We start from the raw sequence: 17,451 nt of genomic DNA, 5'->3' as shown, positions 1-17,451 counted from the left end.
AGAAGAATAATATTTCTTGAACACCTTTGAAAACGCTGTACAGATATCGAAGCAATGCGACTGATTGCTGTACTGCATAAAGTTGATAAAGTTTGAAGAGTTAATTACGTGATAGACTTTGTGCAAGAACAAATCGTCGGTATTCCGTGACGAGAATTGTATATAACATCACTGCCATATATATGTCACTGACGCCACAAAACTCAAATTCCATGAATTTTACATCTTTCTCGTATATTGAATTATACAATTATAGAATAAAATATATAATAGCTCTTTTCGAAAAATGAGCATAAATCAACGAAGTTATTATACAACACGTGATTATTATATAGATAGAAAGATAATCGGATAAATATACACTTAGTGCTTTGCAGCTTTCTGTAGAAAATAATAAATATATATTAGTATATATTTCTTTTCCTTTTTTTTTATATTAATACAGAATTACAGAAATCGCTGCATAGCAAGACGACATTTTAAATATATACGCCTTAATGTTTTAATTCTCTCAGAAATAATTAACTTTGTAAGTGGAGAAATACCATAAGATTATTACATGTTATTCCGCATAAATATTAATATATGTAAACGTTTGCAATATATTTACACACATATAGCACGACTTTATTCTTGTACAAAAAACAGTTTAATAAAATTGAAATTAATAAAATTAAAAGATTCGAATATTCTACTCTTTTAGGCTTCTTTTATTCTATTAAATATTCTCCCTGTTGGAAACAAAGAGAAAGATTCCAGCTTGTTTCTCAGGAAAAACAAAACTTTTTACATTTTCTTTGTCCCTTACTACTCCTATTTGCATCCGCTAATCTCTGTTTCTATCAAAATTAAACGTAATATAAAAAAGATATATCGACAATGTTCTAATATTAAGAACAATTCGTACTTCAAGAAGTTAAATAATAGCATAATAGCGGTAGCAATACTAATAAAAATATTTGGTTAAGTACAACGTTTAAATACAATCAATAAAAGCATTCTTGCATATTATAATGATAAATGAACTTTATATACTGTGTATGTGTGTGTATGTGTATGTTTCAATTAATATATAATATTACTGATGTGGCGATATAATATGACATATATTCGGAATTTTAAATAACCATTTCGTATGCTTAACAATTTATATACAATACATACACTGCTTCCCTCTGTTCTACCTCATTATAAATTAGTGAAAAAATAATGCTGCTTTGGCCATGATCTGCGCATCAGTAATTATTATTAACTACATCTTCGTTGCTAATACCTACACTTTTGAATGTGTTTCATAGTAGTCTTCAAAATGGTCAAAAAACTCTAATTATACACAGAGTTTATCATCGTGAAGTGTATACCTCTAGAAAAATCTCATCTCGAATACCGCATCGATCGTTACCACGATGTTAATCCTGTATTATAATCCGCTGTCCGTTAATATATTAGATATAATATTAATACTTTGATTATATCACTTTAGGATAATTAGGATGATTTGTATAGAACATTTGGATGATTTATATAAAGCAAAAAGTCATTGCTTACTCAATGTGTTGAATAAATTTACTTTCAGATTTTCTCTTTGTCTTCTATCGTCTTGATATTTACGAAATTTCTGGCGATTATTTCTGGTTTTACATCATATTCGAAATATTTAATTCGCTCATATTATATAAAATATTAAGCACCTTCAACTTTGGTATGAAAACAAAATTCGGCGATTCCGTTTGCGATCTCTTCATATTATTTTGAATAATATGAAAGAGATAATGTTGATATATTGTAAAACATCAAAAAATGAAAATAAACGTATCTATCGAAAATTACGAATATAACATTCAGATGGAATGGTTCGATAACTCATTAATAGTACAAATGAAATGTAAATTAAAAACAAGATAATATACGCGTGTGGAATGTATAACTTAAGTATTTCTTTTTTTCTGACAGTGTCCACAAATCACTTCATTTAGATTACGATAATATCTATTTTCTCGCTTCAAATCAAGCTAACACAATTATCGAATTCACCTTAGTCCCATGTTGGAGACATGACTTCAACATACAAATTAACAAGCTCTATAACATTTAGTTGTAAATTCTCTCGCATTTATTTTCTGCCAATTAATAGTAAAATAGTAAAAGTTATTCTACGTCTATATACTGTGACAAATAAGATAGTTATAAGGCCATATAGCAGTACTGAAGAGTGTTTTTGCGATGTTAGTATTTCTATATATGCTACTTTCTCTCAATATTATTTAAGATAGAAATTTTAATCTAGAATAATTACTTTAGCTATTGATACTATAAATACTATGGTAAAACAATTTTAAGAAAGTGCTGTACAGTGTAAATAGCTGTCTCTCGACATTGATAAGTCTATGAGAAATATGCACCTAATTGTGTATCTATGATTTCATAAATTTATCATATATATTCACCTTGCAATAAATTAATATTCACGTTGCAACAAATAAACAACGATCTGTACATTTAATATAAAAATTAAATCTAAGGACGGAAAACAGAAAACGCTAAGACTATGATCAGATATTCAATCTCCACTGTAAACGAAATCTATTAGTTGATGAAAGTATCAACTACGCACCACGCTGATATCTTTAATTCGCATGACGCGTGAAGCTCTTGACAGTGGAGAGTTTTCTAGTCATTATTAGCCGTTCGTCTCTATAATTTTTGCCCAAATAATTCCTTTAAAGTACAACACACGGTGACCCCATTCATAAACAGTTGTGCGAAGCGTTTTCTCGGCTCGAATAGGAAACCTTTCATTTGTATCTCGGACTATCCGGAGGAGTGGGTTGTGTGTTAGCTCTCTGTTTCGGTCCAGTTTTAAAAGACATTTTTTTTATAGGTCTCGGTGAAATGCCGTGAAGAGTGGTACTCTCGGGGGTGTCATTGCTAAACCACACCCTGCTTCCGTCAGAAACTGGAAACAATTGCAAAAACACCATTACACTGCACGATTTCATATATCACTAATCGAAAAAGCCACGTAGTAGTTTTAGCTAGAAAACAGATGCTCATATAAAAGAGAGAGAGAGAGAGAGAGAGAGAGAGAGAGAGAGAGAGAGAGAGAGAGGAGAGAGAGAGAGAGAGAGAGAGAGAGAGAGAGAGAGAGAGAGAGAGAGAGAGAGAGAGAGAGAGAGAGAGAGAGAGAGAGAGAGAGAGAGGCATAGACATTAGTAAGAAAAATAAGCGTGCAGTGAAAAGAAAGGAGATAAAAACAAGAAAAACATCTCAGCGATGCATCAATATTCTTCGTCTAGAAGTTCCTGCTGCAAAGCGATATTTAAAGAACAGCACATACATAAAACACATATAAACGCAAGAAGAAAATAATAATCAGGACATGCTATCTTTAGTGTTCATAGAGTGGAGAGAGAAAGATTACCTCTGAATATATTTTGCAAGACTGCCAAACAAAAGGTTAATTAAGAGACATAGAAATGTGTTAAAGAAAAGAGAAGTGGTTTGAAAAATTGTTACTTTGTCGCCGTGTCTGGCAGGATTATATCTTTTGTGGTCTCGCATCTTACGTTAGCGTTATTACACACAGAGTATTACAACATAAAAGTTAAAATCATAAAATCGCAATGCACTAATCTCTCTTTTTCTTCTCATTTAATAAGGAGTATTCACTTTTGCGCGCGTACGCGCACCAGAGCACATTCATCTGCAATTTCTTGCAGACGTTCCACGAAACCGTTCACTGAATTATGATTCAGACGATCGGTTAACATCTACTTGACAGACAGATAGAGACGTAGGATATAATGTCAGATAAGACGCTGGAAAAACGGCACGGAGAAATAATAAATAACTAATAATACTACCTTGTTCGGTGGTGTTATAAGGTGGGTGGGGGTTAGTGGACTGAATTAGTCACCTCTATTCGCACGGTTGTCACTGCTCGTTGTCGAAGTACTGCGTAGACCGGAGCGTCCTTGATGCGAATCTATAAGCGCTGCTGCGAGGTTTGACGATGCTGTAGATTGTACGCTTATTGTAGATCCTGACAATGCGATACATATATATTAATAACAATGATAAACTTCCACAAACAGCCTTACAATGTAGTGGCATGTGCAATCTTAAAGAGAAAATCGCTTCTCTGTTCGGATGATAAAGGAAGTAGAGGACTAATTAATTATTCTACGAAATGCTCGGGCGATGTTTCAGTTGAGTTCAAATTCGAGTTCACTCACCGGAGACAGACGAAGCTCCGCTGAACGGGCTTGGCGGTTGCACCGGTGAATACACATTGGCCGTGAACTCCTCGAATGTCGTAGCTTCCTTGTGATTTCTCATAACAGTGTCGATAGATCGGGCCCTCTCCTCATAGCTGCAATTGATATTTCAGCAATATTAATCTCTTGTATTCGTACAAAAATCCGTACTCACATAAATCAGTTACTTACTAATGTTGGTACAACGTCAGCGTAGATCTCTTCGCTCTACTCGCGGCTAATGCGGTCGTTCTCACCAGACCTGGCAGCACCTTGTCCTCCACGATGCACTCGTCGAAAAGAGGTCCGAAGAAAGGAATTTCCGATTTCCGCGAAATCTGTATCCGGTACAACTTATTTTGCAGCGGGTAAATGACTATTAGGACATCGCAGAATTCTGTGGGTATGATGTCTCTGCGATAATCTCGCCAGTGCTCCGACCAGACGATGTGAATTTCATCGTTACCAAGATGTCGCGTCTGAAATCAAACACTTGGTGAATTCACACTGAGAAATAACCGCGCAAGCAATTTGCGGAAAACTATGACCGAGATACCTTCTGCAATAAACTCTCGGGACTATCTGACGGCATCCTTGTGGCAACGTGGAAGAGGATCTCGGTAAAAGACGTGGCGTAATACGGTGCCGTAACGCCGGACGCTTTCCCGGGCACCAGGCCGCCAAGGAAACCCGTATGCGACTCCAGCTCCACTTCCCAGGCGAGTCTCGCGATGAAGCTCTCGTACTCCTTACTGGCAGTGACGTTGCTTAGTATGGAGTTCTTGTCCTCTTGGCCTTGGCTGACGTAAATCACTGCTATCTTGTGGGTCTCTCTGGACCGTTGACTGTCTAGGTTGCGAAGTTCGCGCAAGAGTTTCTCGTTCTTCGCCAGCAAATGCAATTTTCTACGTTGCTCCCAACCGGATAAACCGAGATGTGAAAACAGAAGGCGGCAGTGATGAAATGGTGCCGGGGGCGGACGACACGACGGCGGACTGATTGCTGACGCGCACATACTAAAATCAGACGTTGCGACATCGAGATTAAGTGAAACGTCAAATCGCAATAATGTAGTGATCGACGATAAGGCAAGTTTACTAAGGATCTTCCAAAAATAGGAGATGCAACCTGATGTGTTGATTCCAATTGTTGATGTGTTCTTGCTCTGCATTTCTCTGGCTTAAAATCGTAGCGATGGTCTCGCTTTCCAGATAATGTCCATGAGGTGGGTTAGCGGGTGCATTCAAGGCAACTTCTGGGTTAGTTAGAACTTCTGGACTGGTATGCCCTATGTACTGAAGAAGCTAAAGACACGCAATCTTTTAGTAATAACAATGCATCACACAAGGCATAATATATTAATATAATTGTAACGATGCTATAACTTACATCGTCCAAATTGTCCATATCACTTGCAGCGTTTGCAAAGGTCGGCAATATATGGGGCTCACGATGTCGTATTGTGTGCCTAGGTGTGCAATTGTGAGGTGTGATAACACTGTTCAAATCGTCCGTATGTAATTTCGCGCTCCAGTCAACTGAAATTAGTCACAAACGCTCGTCGTAGCTGTAATCTTTCAAATACTATAACACGATGTGTGGTAAAGAGCGAAGAGAATGAATAAATAAAAATTATTACTAGGCTTCGCAAATGGCAGCGGCAGATCATCGTCGACAAAGGGTTGGCTGTATAATATTGAACTGTCCCAAGAGGCCTTCCCAGCAAGATCTCTTAACAGAACTCTGACCAATGAAGGAGCTGTAGTTAAGCCGGCGGTAACACCACCGCCAGGTGCGTCCAATGCCGCTAACTCCACCAGTGACATTATGATGGAATTTGAGAGCATTAATAGCTGAATATTAGGTGCTTGAAAAACGGCGGAGGACAGCTCGTCCCCATCGATACCAGGGACATCATCCAGTTCGACGACTAACGACGAGAGACGCGCGGCTCCGATACCCATTGGAAAATGTCCCAGATGATTGATCAAGTGCATCATTACCTGGATTTGAAGTCGTTTAGATTGCTATGGACGTACATATATATATATATATACAATTAGATAATCAGCTTACCATTTTCGCTGCCAATTGCACAGACTGGATATTTCCTTTGTGAGGTGACTTCAAGGAGGGTTCGTCGACCAAATTGTCAAATGTAATGTCAAATTCAAAGTCGTTACCCTCTTCCTGACTATTCTTATTAGCTGATTGGGAAGATTCTTTTCCAACTTTATTCTGCACTATGTTGTTCAATACCTACGTAATGAAAAATCCATTCAGAAACCGTCGAAAGAAATTATGCCATGTAAAGAATGCGAGACAAGGTATTAATATTAACTGTAAATAGTGTCATCAACAGAGGTTTCCCCTGAAACACTCGCAGTAATACTGTCGGTCCTAGGTGCATAGCCCATTCGCCCAAGCAGAACAGCATCGACACGGTCAAGGGCCCTTGTCTTTCTCGCGACGTCATTCGTCCGAGTGTATCTGACAAAACCTAAATATCGAGCAGCAAAAGTCTTATTATTCATTCGAGCCTCAAATTAGATCTTAAGATGTATACTTGTGTATTTGTACCTGGATTATTTTAGATGGCACGTTGGGATACAATTCTAGCAGCACATCAGCCTTATCGCAGAGAAGCAAGAGAGAGTCACAAGCAACCTGCGCTATCGTGGCGTGCGAGGCCTGAAAAATAAAGATCAATATATAACCATAAAGCACCGATTGACTGCCTATAGGAATTAATTTATATATATTCGTACAATTATCAACATTGAGTTAATAACATGGCGAATTCGCTCATTAGCAAGTATATGGGAACAATGAATAAGACCACACATCATCGTAGACTGCAACGACTTATTATTTCGCACATATATACATAGCATGAACAATACGGACATGCAAAGTCTGTGATATCCTCATAGAATGCAGGTAGCAGTCCAGAACTATCAACACCACATGGTAAAGAGCTAACACAATTACACTGAGGCAAAAAAAAAAAAGAAGGGCTACCTGATCCATTAGAGGAAAATGGAAACCAGCTCTGCGACGCTCTGCTCCTTGCATCCGCTGTCAATAACACTCAATGAAAGAGATATTTACTTTCACCTTACTACTATGGCAATATGTCTGCCTTAGATATTGTTAAATGGACCTCTCTTTCTCTCACTTTTTAAAAATATACATTCACGTATAGCAGCGGTGCATTCCATGTGATATGTATAGTGTTTAACTTAAAACACTGCAAACTGTGCAGACTATTAAGCAACTAAAATCGCAGAGGTAATTCTCTCTTTGTCATGCATTCAATATCCAAAGTCTCACGGGCTTAGATCTGTGCATCAGTAGCTGTTTGTGGTCTTATATGATCATAAGGGATATCTAATCCAAATAAATTTAGAATTTAAAACTTGGGAAAAATTGTACTTACTCTAAGCGCAAGAAGAAGAACGGTGACAGCTTCCGGGATTCTCGGATGTTGCGTTTTGTAAGACAATTCTTTATACACGAACATCGCGATGCTAGATAGAGCCACGCATCTCGCGATTCCGGTTGGTTCTCGGCGGCAACTCCGCAAAAGTATCGTTACAATGTGTTCCTGTAAAGTTCAACATAATAAAATTATAAAAATTTATCGTTGAGACATGTGCTCAATTATATCATGAAATTTTGCGCAAAGACAAGAAATTACTTTTGCCTCTGGGCACGTCATTGTTATAATATCAGGTCCTTTCGGTTGTAGCATAGGTAGCTTGAACATCGCAGCGGGTAAAGATAACAACGAGCCGATAATAGAAACTGCTTCAGTTCTTGGTGCCTAGAAAGAATGCGGAATGTGTATATATTAGCAGATAAACGTTGAGTTTATGTTTAATTCAAAGGGAAAGCTAACACTAAAGATATGATGATACCTCAACGTCTTGACTGCCGAGTATCACGTTAGCAGCGTGTATGTAGTCCAAAATCAGAAGACTCGATCCAGGGAGATTCAGGCTGAATAATCTAGGTCCTGTGTACTTTACAAGTACATGCAGAATATTATTATCTTTACTAGCGATACCACTGTGAACGGCGCGGTAGAACAGTGTTAAATGCTGCTTAGGTAGACTGATGTCCAGTGGTTGTACCGTTAAAAGACATATAAGACGATAAGCTGCTAGCTTGCCGATTTCGTACTGCTCAGGAAGTTGGATTGCCTATGAGAAATATATAGATGAGCACCGAAAAATATCATTTCTCACTTCTTATACGTTTGTATACCTTGAAGCACCAAGGAGCGATTACTGTTAAAGGTGGAATCAGCTCTGGTGCTGGGGGCGTTGCTTGATTATCCCCGGATATTCCTTGATTTAAACGTATCTAAATAACATATGGAAGAATATGAAAATATGGTTGGACGATATCTTCTATTTTGAATGTAAATTAACATTCTAAATCCGGTAAAAAATAAAACTTTTTACTTTAATCAATGTTTGTGTGAGTTGCACGAGATAATCCATGACTTGACCGTGCAAGGTAGGGTCTTGAATGTTATTCACGTCTCCCAATGCTGACAGCATACGTCGCCATAAAACAACAGCCACATCTGGCAACCATCCACGGACCCCTCCACCTGCCATAACTGATCTTCTCTCTGATGCATCGTTTGTATCTGCAGAATAATAATAGCTTTCTAAATATATGTCACGATTCATTAATTCCATATACAAATATATTTCCAAACACGATTAAACATATCTTACTTTAAGTAATATATAATTTACCGCATTATTTATAGATTAAAATTGTCGTATGCTCGATTAAGGTTCACATTTTTTAACACGTTGCACAATGAGAAAAATTATTACAAGCTTGACATATGGCTCTATTAAATGATGTATAAATCTGGAAAGCAGACGAAAAAGAGAGCGATACTGTCAGTATCTGAAAAGCACAGGTTTTAATTTGAAGAAATATCTTGAATATGCTTCAATATTGTTTTTTATCGTCTCGATGGTGTGGCGTCAAAAAAGCGCAATGTATTGTTAATAAGGGGAATATTGTTCAATTAAATATGAGGTGTTATGAGGGATTATAAACACAGAACAAAGGTATAACATTTCAGAGATGTCGAAATTCTCACACTTCGCAACGACGGATTTTGTACGTGTTGTAAAGATATATCATACAGACGACAAGCCATACATACCGATACTGCTACCATCAATATTCTCTATCTGTATGGGACTATCTTTGTTGCTGTCAACGCCACTGCTGGGTGTCGGTGACGGACATCGTGGCGACGGTGGTTCGCTATCAACTACAACAATGCTATCCAAAGATTTGGCACGTCTGCTAGGTAACATCTTTCGGCCGGTCGCTGACGACGACGAAGTCGAGCCGTTTGACAGTAACCGCGCCATATCTTGTTCTATCGATAGGGGGAGTACTGCACGTGTGGAAAATGTTTACACTTAATTCAGGAATAGGATACAGAGACACGATGTGACGATGTACTCAACGACGAGAGGTTCAGTCAAAATCGTTCTCACGCGCGAGCAACATGTCGATTAAAGAATTAGAACAAGCGACGATGGGCGCTGTGTTACGGGAGTGGTAGTTTCATGAAAAAGAATGATATGAAACTACTGTATGTCTGAGAACACGAGAGGAGTTATTTTTAACCCTGGTGTCAGCGCCAAAGCGAAAAAAATAAGGAGCAGTTATAAATAAATTGCGCACACTGTCAGCAAACACAGAGGGCACTGCCAAAGATTTTCGTCGTGTAGTTTTGAATAAAAATAAAAGAAAAAAAAAGAACATTTTAGTATAAATGAAGTGCTAATTGCACATGACTCACTTACCAGGAATGCCGCTATGTATCGTATGCGTGCGATTTTTTTGCAACTTCGTGCGAGTCTTGCTGTTATATATAGTGTTGTCACTTGCACTGCGAGGAAGCGGTCGCACTTTTCTCAAGTCTCGTAGCGGGTGATCTGGTAGAAGTTCAAACATTTCACAACCTATTGCCAAATCGATATTGCAATAAAGAAGTAAAATGGAAGACTGTGTGTTTTGTATTACCTGTGACGCTCTCCTTCGGCGCGGCATTGTTCTCCTGATCGACGCTACCTGTCCGGGGTGGCTGAACACTCCCGGTTGACGCTGCGCGACTCCCAACGCCACGTCGCTTCTTTGATTTTTGTTCGCTGAGTCTATCCAACGGTAGATCATTCAAGTCCAAATTGTACACGTGTCTCGCCAGTACTCTCGTCAACGTGTCCAGTGTTTTCTGTTCAAGCATTAAAAGGTCATTATTCATCACAAATATGAGTCAGAGTTTATCGCGAGATCTTTGTCGCACTCACCGCCCACTCTCGAATTAATTCTTCCCATTGCGTTAATGATGTTAACACCTCTAGAAACTGGTCCCATAGCTGGGTAGAAATAACCACGTTTAAGTTAGCCTTAATCCATGTAACAATTAGAGTCTGGAATATGGCAGGCGCGAGTTTCCCGCCGATACTTTCTTGATGCTTGCGACGAGAGGATTTCTCGCTTAGCACAAGAGATGTAATTTGTAGTAACACCCTGACGAGTCCGAAAGATTAATCGTTGCAGAACGATGCAGAATCATAAGAGAAAGAAGAAGTCAATCAACAACGTACCTCAATAACTGTTCCCAAGTTGCTGGTTCCAGTCTGGAGTGCATAACAACGTATCGATACACATTCAAGACTCTTTTACAACTGTCGGTTTGCTCCTCGAGTAACGTCGCGGATGCATTCAGTCCTAAATTCTCCAGAAAGAATACATTTGACGCTTGCGTAATGAAAACCTGTAGGACATTCTGCAAACCAGCCCTGATGAATAAATTCTCTCGATGTATAGCTCCAAGATAAGAATCGTTTCTCAATCTCGTCTGACGGTAACTTTCGGATGGACTCTTCTCCATTTCATTAACATCTTTTCTTTGATTATCCTCCAAGTCTCGATCTTTATGACCATCCAAGGGTTCCAACATAAACGGAGGAATTTCCTGTAAAGAGTTTGAAGATGCAACAACAATTTATGCGAACACTCATATACGATAGATAATTTTATAATCTTCGAAACTCACGTTCATCTGAATCCAATCCTTATAAACGGCGATAGCCTTTCGTATAGCACCAGCATGATTGAAATCCAGAAGAAACGCCTGTCTGTATAGTTCGTGTACGAAGTTCACGTTATCCCTATTTCCGTATAAAACTTCCCTGACTAATGTCACTGCCGAGATGGTGCTGTCTTCTTGATTCTGATTGTCCTGTTGAGACACGGCTGATTCAGGTGACAACAGATTCGAATCCGTAGAATTTTGAGTAACCGACACACGACGCAATTCCGACTCGGCATTTTCCTCGTTCGGTGTTGTGCTGTAGTTTACATTAATTATCAAATTATCCGATGATGTTTTAAAGTTTCATAAAAAACTATATAAATGCATGAAATATGTTACCTTTGCGAAAGATGGGCAAAAAGACCGTCCTTTCTAGCGACGTGCGTGAAGCTTGCGATCCATTTAATGAGAGCCACTTTGCAAAGCACGTAGTTATCATGATTTTGATTCATTGGTTTTCGTATTGTGGGCAATTCTAGATTAGGTTTATAAAGTGAAAAGGTGTCATCAAATTCTGGACAAATGTGACGAAGATACGTAGCCTTAAAACGTTCTAATAAAAATTGGAAAGTTTTGTGTTGCCGTGTAGATTTATCTCGCCATTCTATCTTTACCACCTGAATAATAAATAGATAATTATTCATAATAAATCACTTTTATCGCATATATCTTTAAGCGAAATTTAATTGAAAAAGTGAGAGAATATAACTAAACTATATACCTGAGTAACCATAAATTCAAGCAACGCTTCCAAAAACCTAACAGTTTCATTGTCAAGTGGCTTCTCTCCACTTTGGGGTGGTAAGATAGGCCCGCCGTCAACTTGACTGATAGGACACTGATTTGATCCATTGTCATGAAAAGTACTTAGCACAAGTTGTGTATCATAAAATTCTTTCTTATCTTTTTCCTCTTGGTTAGTCGCTTTCGCAAGCTTTTCCTTCTTGCCGTCAGTTTTACGATCACATTTGTAAGGCGATGCTTGATGCGGTGGGAATCCCGGCACCAAACTGGCGAACATCTGATGTATATGTTCGGGAGCATTTTCGCCAAGAGCTTGGTACCATAGAACGAAGTATCTAAAACATTCACAATGTCATACACATTGCTTTACATAAATATGTCTTGACCAACTATTGATATACCTTATGGCTTGTCTGCGAAGTTTCCAACTATTACCAGGATGTAAAAGTTTTTGTAGAATCCGTGCTAGACTGTGGCATTGCCATCGTCTATTAAGCAGCTCAGGAAGAAGAGTCAAAACTTTTTCCAAGAGCTGCAATACTTGTTCTAACTCTTCCCTGTGTGCCTTATGCACTATAAAGGAAAAATAAATTATCTTAATCATCCTTAAATCATGCTATATAAAATTTGCAGCAAATATCATGACTAAAATAACTCAAAAGTGATATTTGCATAAATTTCTAAGACATAATGTTTATAATGTGTTCATAAATAAGAGATGTTATTTAGCAACAAACGAATAATAAAAAATCAAGCTAGAGTAATAATATAATATTTTGTGACTTACCAATATGGAAGGAAAGCTCTGGCAGCGAAATGAAAAGAAATGGAAGAGATAATAAAGTGATAATATTTAAATATTGTATTAATAAAAAAATTATAATTTTGAAAGCAATGAGATGTTATATAGTTAAATATGATATATAATTACAAGTGATGTGTGTAAGCATGAAAATATTTAAAGCTAGACAGTAGTAAGACAGTTAGCTTTATTTATAGTGCTTTACATAGGAATATTGGTTTAATTTTTTTACTTACCGCGTTGTCGAAGATTCGCTTCAGCAGATACAAAACAATCATACAAGATGAAGTAGACATGGCTGAAGTTCCCTTCAAAAAATCCCTTTGCCTCGTCAGTGTCCACATTTTCTTTAACATAAGTAAAAAAGATATATACATATTGATATATTGTTTTGAAGTATATAATAATCGAAAATAGCACATTAATTACAAGCAGATGAAAATGGAGGTTTATATTAATTATAAGTAGATGGTAATTATAAGTAGATGGAAGTGTAAAAAGAAACCTTTCTCTTGTGACACATATGCCTTATACAGAGAACTGTGGAAATTCTGTTACATCATGACTGGTCTTGAATACTTGTACTTATATAGCAATACTGTTTTTTTTCTATTTTTAAATGTATATATATTATAAAAATGGTACTGTATAATTGCGTATTCTAATATTTCAGAATTAATAACTACAGTAGGAATTGAGAACAAAAATCATAAAGTGGAATAAATATACTATCTATAATATTACAAGATATTGATCTATATACATATTTATTTATGATTGTAACCATATTGCATTGATAAATGTATATCTGGTACTTAAAATCATCAAAAAGGAACAATTCTTATTATTAGTGGTTCAAGTTGTGTATGTAAAGATACATGGAACATGTAATAATAATGTAACTTTAGCCAGAGATGGAGGCCACAGGTTGGTCAATGTGGTCATGCGGTTTGGTGATTAGATACTGACTACCTCTCATAACACCGAGAAACCACAATCCTATAACTGCATGGATTTATATTCTTTTTCCTTTTAACTAGGACATGTAATAAACAGATGATGCATACACATGACGATGTGATGGCTAAGATATTTTTTCTCTTAAGGTATAGATGAAAACTCATACCATTTTACAATAATTTCCTTGAATAAGCAAAAGCTTATATGAGTAATTATTTATATTTCAAAATAATAATTATAACAAATAATTATTTATATTTCCTACTGTTAAAGTTATTAAAAATATTATATAAAATATATCTTATACAGTAAGACATGTAAGCTTATATGTCTTCTGAAAAATCTGCCGTAAAGAGTAAAATATATATTCATGCATTATGTTTTTAACTATATCTTTTAACTATTTGGACTTTTAAAGCATATCAGTATAAAATTATGTTATTGATACTACTTTCAATCAATAGTTTAAATATATTAAATGCTAAAATATTTTACAGTGATATTTTTTGTTGCTAAAAGGCAAATAGATTATGCCAAATGAGCTTTTCACATTCTTTAATAATAAAAAAAACAATTTTCTATACTACCTCATAAGGTTGAAATAAGCATGTAGGAAATAAAAACTGAAACACCACTTGCCAAAGGATACGATGCTACATTTTTAAACTGTACACAATATGCAAAGGTATCAGCAGCTTCCACTATAGACAAGATCATTGCATCCCACTTTAGGGTGTCTGCACCAGTGTGTGGGAGTAAGCAGTTATCAAAAGTATGCTTCCTCCTCAACATTCTTCCTGGATGTGCTCACCACTGAACAGCTGTTATGTCACCTGAAGCAAAGCACCATGTGCTCACCTAGCACGATTTTAAGATGTTTAAATCGCGTCGCGCTGTCCTTCTTGACATCCTGGATTTTCAGCGTTGACTTCTTAACGTCTACATGGAGTTTCTTGCTGAACATGGTTCACTGCGAGCCGCTGGCGGCCGCGAGGATAGGAACAACCATCGACTGCAGCCAGGATGGTCCGCATCGATATCAGCCGGCTGTCTTCGTGCGATCACCGTCCCAATGATACGAAGTACATGGCTCCGTTTTATCGCGAATCGGCGTCGAATTTCGCACCACCTCCGATCAGATGTACATGACGGCCATCTTGACAGCCTCACTGGTTGCCTGCTGGCGTTGCGCCGCACCGCTCAGTTTCTCGGGGCAATGACATCATCGTCGTTATTCAGTTTGCTGCTTCCGACCGAGTGTAAATATATTTGACAACACTTCGCGAAATTCACGTAAGATATCATTTAATTGCTATTAAAGACCGATAGACAATAACGAGAGATGAAATCGTGGGTATGTCTTGTCGTACGAAGCCCTCCTCAAGAATGGAAATATGCAGGCGAAAATAATTCTAGGTTACAGATTGCGATCTTAAACATGGCGCCATTCGTACCGCATCAAGGAGGCTCGTGAATTTGCACTTCTTATCGACCGAGCAGCGATTGTAACCAGATCGATATTCGATAATCGATTTCACTAGATGCTCAGTTCACATTTATGGAGGCCGGAAGTGATGTCACGTTTGCACTATGCATACGCGCTTGTTGCGATTTCAAAATGGACTCGACAGATGAGGAGGCGTATATGGAACTGGTGTTTACGAGAGACAGCAGCGTAAGTCGTCAGGAAAAAGTGAAGGCGTTGTGGAAATTCTTAGATGCGCGAGATGATTTACAACCACATAAGGGTATTGTATGATGAAATAAAGATTGTACGATATAGAGATTGATCATTTGATTGTCGCGCATTCAATCAGAGAGTATCTGTCTTTGTCACTTTAATGTGAAATATCGTTTCAGTTATAGAGCCGTTAGATATAACAATATCACAAAATTTTTTTCCAGAAGATTCGTACGAAATTTTGCAAATAATATTATACGTAATAATATACGTCTAATTTGTCAGTAATAATACATTTTACAGTTAAAATGAAAAGAGAAGTTGATTCTCGTGATTACATTAAATTAAGCCATCCCACTTGTACCTACGTCCATATATAATTTTAAATTATCTTTAAATTATTATACTTGTACGTATAATAGCAACTTATTTGTTTTACAAACGTTTTACTACAGATAGATGAAATGTGATAATAATTGCTAATTAGCGGTTATATGTGTCACTAAAGATGTACTATATTTAAATAAAATAGGTACATTGGAGGTTAAGACACCATCGGAAACGAAATCGTCGGCATCAAGCGTAGATGAGAGGGAAGAGGAGAAGAAGGATGTTTGGCGCAAAGGATTGGAAGTTTTTCAGGAACTTGGTCTAGAAAAAATTGCGCTCACAACTGATAACAAGTGCAAGTTCTGTCTCACAGAGAAGACGACCCAGTATGGTTTGCTCGCTGTGTGATTCATCGAGGTAATTGTAAATAAATTATTTCTTCTCTTGATAACCGCAGATATAAAGATTTGGCTGATACGTTGACGCAGCCCTACGAGGAATTAAATGCTGATATAAAGACTTTTCAACAGCGTCAAAAAAGTCGTAAATTGAAACAAAATGAAACGATTGCCTCTCGCAGTATATTGCATAAATGCAGTTCTAATTATGCAAAAGTGGAAAAATTATAATTATTCACATATAATCGCATAAAACGCTTTAGAGCATTATCATACAGCCAATTTTCTAACTGACGTTTCTGATGAAAAATACATTTAGTCGATAATTTTTAATTTGGCAATGAAGAAGAAAGCTTAGATCTCTTAGTGGTTTTAATAAGTCATAATGAAATAGACAGGTGTACATTTATACATTTATTTATGAATTCTTTAATGAAGCTATATCGATCTTATCTGAAAAAGTTTCATTATATAAAAACGAACTCCGTATTAAAACAGCATATAGAATATTAAAATTTATGGTGAAGAATTCATATATGGAAGGGTTATTTTTATAAATTCGTATTACATAAACAAGCATTATTCAATGTTTCGATAATGTAAATATTAAGTAACAAATAAGATGCTTCGGTGACGTATCTTGCTCAGTACTCGGATTGTCGGATGTGTTTGAGATACAAGTACCAGGTATCGGTACTTGCAATCGATGTTAATCGATGACGGGGAAATTACGACGATTACAATGCTCGCGGCACACGAAGAGCGGCCCGGAGAGGCTGTCAGTTGTTTAATGGAATTGGAACGGGCCGCAATATGGATGAGTAGGGTAGCGTACGTCCCGAGGTACCGTGGTGTATCGGATTTCCTTAGTCCAGGAGGTCGACGTTGTTTCGAGCAAGGTGCGCTGCCACGGGAGCTGCCATGAATGGACCGGCGGGTCCTGAATCCTTACGCGACATCTGGTCTCCTGAGCCGACGACATCGTCTTCTTATTATCAGTCGGCCGCACAAACGAGACACTTTGCGCCACAAGGAGCATTCCTCGATTTCTTCACGGCGTTCTACAATTGAAGAGTTCAACGGCGCGATGTGACAATTCAGTTTGCTCCTTCGACAGAGGATTTATTTATACC

The 17,451-nt window shown here is 37.4% G+C and overlaps 2 protein-coding genes across 6 annotated transcripts; one reads left to right on the top strand and one right to left on the bottom strand.

Annotated features, from left to right (window-relative positions):
- Nucleotides 1–1,548: 1,548 nt before the first annotated feature.
- On the bottom strand, nt 1,549–15,060 carry LOC105183716 (probable Rho GTPase-activating protein CG5521). Of its 5 annotated transcripts, none has more exons than XM_025305058.1 (30): nt 14,768–15,060; nt 13,186–13,296; nt 12,935–12,952; nt 12,549–12,720; nt 12,125–12,482; nt 11,743–12,020; nt 11,365–11,659; nt 10,913–11,283; nt 10,613–10,835; nt 10,329–10,536; nt 10,109–10,240; nt 9,454–9,693; nt 8,726–8,916; nt 8,526–8,624; nt 8,177–8,461; nt 7,957–8,082; nt 7,696–7,863; nt 7,278–7,334; nt 6,837–6,947; nt 6,598–6,756; nt 6,333–6,515; nt 5,896–6,259; nt 5,646–5,794; nt 5,385–5,560; nt 4,813–5,272; nt 4,449–4,735; nt 4,236–4,372; nt 3,917–4,042; nt 3,422–3,442; nt 1,549–2,956 (listed from the first exon to the last, which is right to left on the bottom strand). In XM_025305058.1, the coding sequence occupies exons 1-30, from the start codon at nt 14,871–14,873 to the stop codon at nt 2,796–2,798; spliced, it is 5,772 nt and encodes a 1,923-aa protein (XP_025160843.1). In that variant the 5' UTR covers nt 14,874–15,060; the 3' UTR covers nt 1,549–2,795. The 5 variants fall into 5 exon arrangements, 4 of the variants coding, with proteins under 4 accessions (XP_025160843.1, XP_011140327.1, XP_025160845.1 ...); XR_003113881.1 differs by having other exon boundaries at nt 2,906–2,956; nt 3,864–4,042; XM_011142025.3 differs by lacking the exon at nt 3,422–3,442 and having other exon boundaries at nt 3,864–4,042.
- A 251-nt stretch (nt 15,061–15,311) lies between these two features.
- On the top strand, nt 15,312–17,031 carry LOC109503915 (uncharacterized). Its single transcript, XM_019841699.2, has 4 exons — nt 15,312–15,657; nt 16,123–16,306; nt 16,378–16,463; nt 16,967–17,031. Exons 1-4 carry the CDS (start codon nt 15,468–15,470, stop codon nt 17,029–17,031), a joined length of 525 nt encoding a protein of 174 aa, XP_019697258.2. The 5' UTR covers nt 15,312–15,467.
- Nucleotides 17,032–17,451: the final 420 nt, after the last annotated feature.

This window comes from Harpegnathos saltator, unplaced genomic scaffold (assembly GCF_003227715.2).
Source record: "Harpegnathos saltator strain DR-91 unplaced genomic scaffold, Hsal_v8.6 scaffold672, whole genome shotgun sequence".
NCBI classification, from domain to species: Eukaryota; Metazoa; Arthropoda; class Insecta; order Hymenoptera; family Formicidae; genus Harpegnathos; species Harpegnathos saltator.
This window is presented reverse-complemented; position numbering and strand designations above follow the sequence as displayed.

Excerpts from the sequence above, each read along its gene's own strand:
- LOC105183716 (XM_025305058.1), bottom strand. The coding sequence starts at position 14,873 with ATGTTCAGCAAGAAACTCCATGTAGACGTTAAGAAGTCAACGCTGAAA. Across the intron at positions 13,297-14,767 it reads ACATCTTAAAATCGTGCTAG|AAAATGTGGACACTGACGAG; the intron begins GTGAGCACATGG and ends CTTATGTTAAAG. Across the intron at positions 7,864-7,956 it reads TGACGTGCCCAGAGGCAAAA|GAACACATTGTAACGATACT; the intron begins GTAATTTCTTGT and ends TGAACTTTACAG.
- LOC109503915 (XM_019841699.2), top strand. The coding sequence starts at position 15,468 with ATGGAGGCCGGAAGTGATGTCACGTTTGCACTATGCATACGCGCTTGT. Across the intron at positions 15,658-16,122 it reads TGATTTACAACCACATAAGG|GTACATTGGAGGTTAAGACA; the intron begins GTATTGTATGAT and ends TAAATAAAATAG. Across the intron at positions 16,464-16,966 it reads TCAACAGCGTCAAAAAAGTC|TACTCGGATTGTCGGATGTG; the intron begins GTAAATTGAAAC and ends TATCTTGCTCAG.